General features: G+C 49.3%; 1 protein-coding gene across 1 annotated transcript; it reads right to left on the bottom strand.

Annotated features, from left to right (window-relative positions):
- Positions 1–257: 257 nt before the first annotated feature.
- LOC119351855 (ervatamin-C-like) lies at positions 258–1669 on the bottom strand. Its single transcript, XM_037618643.1, has 2 exons — positions 1150–1669; positions 258–1073 (listed from the first exon to the last, which is right to left on the bottom strand). Exons 1-2 carry the CDS (start codon positions 1616–1618, stop codon positions 484–486), a joined length of 1059 nt encoding a protein of 352 aa, XP_037474540.1. The 5' UTR covers positions 1619–1669; the 3' UTR covers positions 258–483.
- Between the last annotated feature and the right edge of the window lie 7362 nt (positions 1670–9031).

Here is a 9031-nt window from a genome sequence, read left to right on the forward strand (position 1 = left end):
GGAAGAACATTGAGGAACGTCCGTTTCATTGAATTTGAAAAACTTTATTTTCATAATATACAAGCTTCCAAGTTCATACTATATATTACGTACGTAGGCAAATGCATGGTTCCTACGACGATCCAAGCATGCGTTCAATGTTCATTATTTAAAATCCATTTTTTTCAAAAAGATTCAAAATCTATATACACACCATACCATAGCTAGCTGATAAAGCAATTAATACTCAATGTTGCATTGACTGATGTAGTACAAGTAGTGTTTATTTTCATATACAAGCTTACAAGTTGATGCTATTGCTATTACATAGGCAAATGGATCCTTTGTACGAGGATCCATGCTTTATTCAAATATAATAAATCTGTATATACGTCGTATTGCAGTCTGCAGCTGCATGGTATTGTATGTAGCTTATACAGTAGATGATAGATCATACTCGATGATGCATGGACTGACTGATGTAAGTAGTAGTAGTGGTGGTGTTTAAGAGCTGTTCATGGTTGGATAGTAGGCGACGGTGGCCATGCCGCAGTTGCCGCCGTTCCCGCGCGTGAGGCGCATGTAGCCCCCCTCACCCCACCCCGTCCCCCACTGATTCTTCACCAACCAGTATTCCTGCCCGCCGCCGTCCGCCCCGTACCCCACCACCGTCACGGCGTGGTTCAGGTTCTGCCCGCACGATGAACTACCGACGAACACGCCGCTCATGTAGTGCTGAAAGTCAGGGTCCGCCTCCACGCCCACGGCCACCGGTTGGCTGGCCGCCAGCTCCCGCAGCGCGTCCTCATCGCCGTTCAGGCCCACCCAGCGGGGGGCGCCAACGGAGGCGGCCGAATTTGGCATGACGCTGCGGCACGCGCCCCGCTGGCCGGTATACGCGTAGGCTGCCTCCGGCTGCAGGCCGCCGCTTGCGGCGACGTAACGTAGGGCGGCGATGACGGAGCCACCCTTGCAGGTGCTAGTGTCGCCCGTGCAGTCGAGCACCTGCTGCTCTGACATGGAGATGAGGTTACCGGTGGCGATCTGTACGAGCCCCTCGGTCGCCGCCACCGCCGCGAACGCCCAGCAACTCCCTGCACAGACGCAACGTTGTTTTTACGTACGTGTCAACATTTATTCATCTGCCAACTTTGGCCTGCAGATCCTTACCACATGAAGCTTGGTTCTTGACTTGGGTGACGGCGCCCTGGGCCCTCCAGTCCATGCTGTCCGGTGTGGACTGGAACTGAGCCTTGGACATGTTCACCGCGGCCACCGGCGTGTCCTCGGGACGGAGCCCGCCCGGCTGGTGACGGTACCCGAGGTGCTTCTCCACGAACTCTTCGTTGGTGAGGTCGGAGAACTGGTTGAGCCCGAGGGTGTACGTCCGGTTGCCCGCCCGGTTGACAGCGTCTACGTGGCGCGCGTTGGCCGCGAACACCTCCTGCCGGTGCAATTTCTCGGCAGCGTCGGTGTACGCGCGCCCGTACTTGGCCATCCACCGCTCGTGCCGGGCGGCCAGCGCGTCCCCTCGCGCCGCGGCAGCGCCGACAAAGGCAGTGGCGGCCACGAGCGCGAGCAGAAGCGCGAGCAGTGTGCCGTCGTGGCGGCGAGAGCTGTTACTGTGAATCGGCGCCATTTTTCTAGCTAGCTAGCTAGCTAGTTTGCTTGCTTCTTCTGGCAATGCAATGGCTTACGAGCGAGCTGCTCCTACTAAGCACGTAGCAACCATGCTGCCCGCGCTTCTATTTATACGCGCGCGCATGGCGAGCAAGACGGGGCATACGAGCGGATTCCATACTTTTCGTCGATGGATCCGCGCGCGTTCATACGCCATAGTCGTACGTACGTATTGACTGGGAGTCCATGGATGTTTGTATCCGACGACGGTGCTTGTTCTCGTCTCTCTGTATACTCTTCTTCTTCTTCTTCTTCTACTTCTCCAAAAAAAATTCTTGTTTCCCCGATGGTGAGGCAAAGTGCTCTGTCCACATGCCTATACCGTCGCACACGCTTAGGGCATGTACAATGGTTGATAAGATAGTTTTATCTTAAGTTTTGCATGTAATTTAGATATGACAAAGAAAAATGTCTACAATGGGTCATCTCTTAGCCTTATCTTCAATAATTAGCAATTCCTAAAAATGTGGTGAGACATATTGTGCTAAGAGATCATCTCTTGTCTTATCAAGAGAAGACAAGTCTTCTCTTATGAGTTCTCTCTTCTCCACCTCATTATTTATTCTACGTGGTACTTCTAAGATAGCACCATTGTACATGCTCTTAGAGCTGGAGTAGTACGTTCCTGCGAGATCGGAATTGGCCGGATCGGCGTGCAGTACTCTCCCATATAGTTTGGCCGATGTATGTGGTCTGGATTACAAGTTTGGCTTATATTTTCATAGGAGAACGACAAAACACATGACTTCTCATTCTATCAAAAAATTGTGGTAGATACATCAAATGTACTAGTATAAAGCAAGAAAATGTACATGGCTAACTTTTTTTTCTTGATCTATGATAAAAGTTCGCCGGAAGTACAAAAAATCTCAAACATAATAAAAATCCATTTCTGATTTGGTACACTGCCGCTAAACACAAAGACGGCTCAAATTAGCCCATGCCTCTTCATAAAAAAAGGCACGATGGTCATATTTTATAAAACATTTCGCTCACTGTATACGTATACGCTGTACATGGAGTAGTGTTTATCTTTTTCTTTTAACCATCAAAAAATAGGTGCATGAAGTAGATTTCAAACTCCAAACCTCTTGGATCCCTTCCACCCACTACAACAAACTGGGCAGCTCACTTGGTGTGCCTAATTACTTCTTTTATTCGTTTTGTTGCGCATCCTCTTAGTCTGGCCTCCCTTTTTTGGTTTTTTTTTCAATTTTATTCGCCTTTTATTTATAAGCCACGGTTCAAAACGTGGGGGAGTGGAATTGTTTGCGCTCGCCTTTCCCACTTCCCAGCAAATAACTGCGCACGTACGCGCGCAATAACTGCCTCGAGAATGGCAACCGACTTGCGGACGTCGCAATAAATCCGCGCGCATGGGCCGAGGGCGTGCGGCCGCAGGCCCCAGCACGCCGCCCTGTCCCGTCGCGCGCGTGGCCTGTCAGGCCCCTCCGGCTCCCAGACGCCACGCGTCGCCCGCGCGAAGCCCAAAAGATTGCCTCAAAGATTAGGTGGACTCCTCAGTTTCCCGCCGCTGCTAGGATGCCGCGATCCGGCTTCCGTAAGCCGGCACACAGTGGGTGTTGCCGGACCCGTCGGTCATAAAATTTGCCTCCTTCAAAGGGGGAAACTGCGAAAGCCCTCCCATCCGAAGTCGGCAGACCTTCTCAGCTTCGGGGACTACTGTCAGGGGGATGAACCCCGGGCAGGCAACGGAACCGGGATCCATTTCAAAAAACGATGGGGCCAGCATCGCCCCTCAAGCCGGCTCGCGCTTGGCCGGGTCGCTCGACCCGGCCAAGTCCCTCGACCCGGCCTAATCCTCAACTCGGCCCCAACAGCCAGCTCAAGACAGCCGAGCCCGGCATACCAAGACTTCTCCAACAAGCCAGCTCCTCCCTTGGCGTGTTCTCCAACCTGGCCGAGGGTCAGCTCATGTCCCATCCCAGCCGTACGATGGGACGAGTCTCCACCAACTGATGACCAAAGCCATAGTACCCCGCCCATGCCTCTGGTCAGCCAGACGAGGCAACAGTGCCCCCACCTACCCGCTGACCAGGGCCAGCGTGGCAACAATGCACCCATCGTCACCAATGACGCCAGCAAGCGGCGACCTGACGGAGCGCCACTGTAGCCGACTCAACCCGGCCACTCCCTGACGATCGACAAGACGGCCAACAGTGCCCCCGTACCCGGCGGGTCCCACACCCGGGGAACCCGGCGAGGCCTGGTACCCGGTGGGTCCCAGCACCGGGTTCCTGGACACTGACGACCCGGCCCTACAACCTTGTAAAATTACCATTGTACCCCGAGGGTTTGGCCTATAAAATCCCCCAGGAACCCTCATGCATACGGGCGGATCAACTCTTTCACTCGCATAGGCGATCACTCACACACACCTAGTAAGCAACACCTGAGGGGAGGGAGCTGCCTAAGCCTTGGCCAGCCTTCTCTCTTCCTCCATACAGCTCTAGGAGCAACCCTGTACTGTTACATATAAACCACACTCGGCAGGATTAGGAGTGTTATCTCTCCAGAGAGCCCCGAACCTGGGTATGTCTTGCGTCCCGCGCTCTCTCATGCCGACCTCGCCTCTGCAGCCCACTAGTGCCTTCGAGCCTCCTCCTCTCTTTAGCCATCCCTTGGCATCTGCCGTGCGCCCACCACGACACAAACATTTGACTAAAAAGGTGAAAATAACCAAATTACCAAATTCTCTAGTTTGATAGCTCTTTGTGCATACTATCCTCCTGCGTTGCTCCCTTCAATTTATCCACTTTGCTCATGATGCTGAACGCCGAAAAGTATTGTAGATGCCAATGAATTGAATGTTATCTATCGTTCATTCCCCTTTTATAGTGCACCTTTAACAACACAATGAACACGTGAATTCCATCAGCTAAGCACATTATAGATACATTTGATTTATTCTGTAAAGGCAAATATAATTACACAGTGCAGTAAAAAAGGAGAGCCGAAGGCTTTGAATATGTAGAAGATAATGCAAAGGTAATTCACTAACCTCAACTAAAGCTGACATGCCAAGTATTTCCCACATTTTCAGCATTCATTTGATATGGCGATCCGGTAACACGGTAACAATTAGTAGAACATTATCTGCTCCTTTGGACCATGCATTTTAAAACTGCCAAGCATGGATGATGAACTCTCTGTGTACAGAAGAAGACACTATGTTCAGAACAACATATCATGAACCTTCTTTTCGTTTGAAATTCTACTGAACCTCATGAGCCTTTCATGCATTTGAATTATAACATATGGCGAGGTATACAATACCTTCACTACATTGTGCATAGCCTCAAGTAGTCAAAACTTCTCTGGTTACATGTTATAAAGGTATTCTTTGTTGTATGCGGGAACGAAATGTAGCTCACATGCTCATCCCAATCCTTAATGAAATGGAGCTTGCATATTCATCCCAATCCTTATTCAAACAGACCTTCTAAAATAAAAGATCCCTGAAGTAGTAAAGTGGAAAAATTGATGCTCCAGAAGGGCCTCTAGTTTTGACTCAAATTTGTGCTTAGCTGTCAACAATGAAAAAGATGTGAGCATTGCCCTTCATCAACCTCGCATGGCTCATAATAGCAGTACCATGTTTCTTTCTTTCTATGTTGGAGCATGTGTTTTGTTGTCCCTTCCTCCTGAAAAATTGTCTGATTCAAAATGGAGTTCGGAGTAAGGATGTAGATACTAATTATCGAACTCCCATTGAACCATTGCATCAGCATAAAACGTAGAGCAAGGTATGAAGTATATTTAGTGCAATGATTAATGTCTATCATCTATGTTATAATCCCAAACTGAGTGACCAATTTGAAAGGATTTCGCAGGATTTTTTCCTCATATATGTCTATCACGAGTTTGCTCATGGACTTTCGTTGGTGCAATATTTGACAACATTTTTAAGATGATACAACCATTGTGTTAGTCCAACAACCTTTGTAAGCAAACTATATATTAGTGCTATTCTCTAAGGGATAAGCATCAAATTAAACATGTGTGCATGCCATCTTTCTTAAGAAAGCAACGTAATTAAAGTATGTCTTACAAAATCTAAAAATTTGCAGCCTCTGAAACTGGCCAAACATTACTTGCCCCAAAACACATAGGGAGTAGGGGTGCACCCAGCGAGAAAAAAATTCGCATGTGGTCGAATAGGAGGAGAGGTTACCGGAGTTGAAGTCGGGGAAGCAACAATCGTGATGTAGTGGAGGCGGTCGGCAAGGTGGAAGCGTCCGAGGCAAGGCGCTGGAGCTGGGGAGTCAGGGAGACGACCGAGGTAGGGTGGATGACGTAGGTGAAATCGGCGTGGGTTGACGGAGGGGTGTTGGGTACTTGAGGACGGGGAGGTTGCCGACTTTGTGGTGCTGGCTCCCGCGACCAGCTGGGAAAGGCATTGGCATAGAGAGTGTGACGATGAGGTTGGGTGTGAGGCCATGATGCTACACAACCCATCCCAAGAAATCCATGCCGGCGGCCGCTGGCTCCCTTAGCTAACCAGGGTAGGCGTGGTGGAGTCGGCAAGGTCAGGGGTATGCGGTGCTTTGCTGCCATTGGGAGAGGCGGGGCGTCGTTCAACAGCCACGTGAGAGTCAATGCTTCGGATGCATAGGGATTGTGGATCTAAACCAGGAGGATGAAGAAGAGAAGAAGACATGGTTGCGCCAGATTGATGCGAGAGGATAAAATGATAAGGTGGGACCTACACAGTTTCTGGAGTCTATAAGACATCTGGTCTAATCTAAACAAATAAAAAAATAGCGCGCTATAACAAAATAGCACCAACTTTATAATTCACTATTAGCAAGAAATTATACACAGATTTATTTAATAAGACATTGCTCAAAACGCCAGAGCATACTATTAGCGGTGCTATAGTGTGCTATTTTTTTAGTGGTCTAAACACACTATAAAACTGAGAGTGAATAGTATTAAAAAACAAGAGTGAGTCAGAGGAAAACCATATACTCCCTTTGTTCCTAAATACTTATCTTTCTAGGCATTTCAACAAATGACTACATATGGAGCAAAATGAGTGAATCTTTTTTTTGCATGGTAATACGTGTCTCATTCATATCATAAAGAACAAAGTACAAATCACGTAAAGACCGACATGACAATACTGAAAAGATAGTAGAACATCTCTGAGCTTGACACCAACGCTCGTCAACTGCTTCCGGCACCACCACAGCAGCCACCGAAAAAAAGAATGATGAATCACCACCTCACCTGAGCTCGACGCGGCTCCATCGCTGATATGCAGCTTTACGGACCTCCAAAGTGGCTCACCAAAAGTGAAGCCCTTGCCGTTGAACGAATCAGACCGGGGCAACACCCCGGACACGCCATCGAACTCCAGATCTGGCACTCCACCACGACTAAGACGCCGAGGAGGAAACCATACCTTCCATCCACAAACCACGAACCCAGTAGATATTCCGTCTTCCAGATGTCGTCGATGCAGACCACAATTTGCATCCGCTCCTGGACTACCTCCCAAGCTCCGCGTCGACGCTGGAGCAAACGTCGTCGCAACGGCGGAGCCTGAGGACATAGGTCCACCACAAGGATGTCGCCGCCGCCACACCATCCTTGCTTGAACAGACTGGTTTCCAAATCCATCCCCAACCATAGGACTGATGGCCTCGTCAGGGAAGAATCCGAAGATTCATTATTCAGCGCCGCCATCGCCATCACCGAAGCAAAGACGATGAACAACCTAAAAACCTAAACTATAAAGGAGAAAAATCGATCCACACGCGTGGATCCGGCGGCCCCCCTCACCACCGACGACCGAGGTCGCCGGCGGAGGGGAGCCGCCGGAGAACGGTGTTGGGAGATTGGCCTTGGCGGCGGCTAGCGTTGCAGCCGCCAGGGACGAGAGGAAAACTGGCGCAAAATGAGTGAATCTACACTCTAAAATATGTCTACATACATCCGTATGTAGTAGTCATTTGAAATGTCTAGAAAGACAAATATTTAGGAACGGAGGGAGTACATGCCAAATATGTACACATGATTACCTAGTGAGGCATTGCTCTGAACGCTATAGCATGCTATTAGTGGTGCTATAGCATGCTATTTTTTCAGTGGTCTAAACACTGTACAAAACTGGGAATGAACTATGTTAAAAAAATCCAAGAGTGAATCGGAGGGAAAACGCTAGAGCGTGCTATTAACGGTGCTATAGCATGCTATTTTTTGGTGGTCTAAAAACAGTACAAAACTGGGAGTGAACTATGTTAAAAAACCAGGAGTGAGTCGGTGGGAAAAGGCTAGAGCATGCTATTTTTTCAGTGTTCTAAACACACTGTAAAACTGGGAGTGAACTGTGTTGAGGAAAACCAGATACGTCAATTATGTACATAAAATTATCGGTTCTGCTATTTCTCAGTCGATTGAGAAATAGTGAAGTCTCAGTCGACTGTTTTAGCCATTGGATCATTTGTTGCTTCAAGATTTGCGCTGGAACTGAGTTGTCCTTGTTTCGGCCTGTGTAACGCTCTTTGTCCAGCCTGTTTGCTTTTTTTACCTTTGCCCCCGTCGGCCTTGGTCCTGTAGGGGCTAGGGGGTGTTTGTTGGGCTTAGTACGCAGGTGTTCGATGGGCCTTTTTCTTCTTTCTTTTTGTTTGTTTGTTTTTGGGCGCGAATCAGAGAGGAACAGGCTGTATGTGTGCTCCCATCGCACTACCGATGGAGATGGGCAAGGGCGAGGCTGCTGATGGAGTAATTTGTCTTCGTTATTATCCGCTCTTTTTTTGTTTTTTTTTGTTTTCTGGTTCGAGTAATTGCATGTCTTATAACCTGACCGCAACTGAACATTTTTGTTCTGTTGAAGGGGGCGCCAGTAGAGGGGCGGGCCCGTTGCAAGCCCGACAACAACCCCGCAACTGTAAGTGCCGCACCCGACCTCAACTGCATGTCCCCGAACATGATTGCAGCTAGACTTTCTTTTGTCGGAGGGGGCGACGAAAGAGAGGGCGGGCCAGCTGCATGTCCGATTCTAGGCATGCAACTGCAAGTGTCGCACCCGACCGCAACTGCATGTCTTCTAACCCGACCGCAAGTGGACCTTTTTGTTCCGTCGGAGGGGGCGAGCCAGTTGCAAGCCTGACAATAGCCCCGCAACTGCAAGTGTCGCTCCCGACCGCAACTGCATGTCCCTCAGCATGCTTGCAACTGGGCTTTTGTTTTGTCGGAGGGGGCGGCGGGAGAGGGGGCGGGCCAGTTTGCATGTCCAACACTGGGCATGCAACTGCAAGTGTCACCCTCGACCACAACTGCATGTATTCTTACCTGACCGCAACTGGACTCTTTTTTTGTCGGAGGGGGCGCTGGTAGAGGGGGT

This window comes from Triticum dicoccoides, chromosome 2A (assembly GCF_002162155.2).
Source record: "Triticum dicoccoides isolate Atlit2015 ecotype Zavitan chromosome 2A, WEW_v2.0, whole genome shotgun sequence".
In the NCBI taxonomy this organism is placed as follows: Eukaryota; Viridiplantae; Streptophyta; class Magnoliopsida; order Poales; family Poaceae; genus Triticum; species Triticum dicoccoides.

Bases quoted from the DNA above. Each gene is read 5' to 3' on its own strand.
- LOC119351855 (XM_037618643.1), bottom strand. From the start codon at position 1,618: ATGGCGCCGATTCACAGTAACAGCTCTCGCCGCCACGACGGCACACTG. The intron at 1,074-1,149 runs GTAAGGATCTGC...GCGTCTGTGCAG, and splicing joins CAAGAACCAAGCTTCATGTG to GGAGTTGCTGGGCGTTCGCG.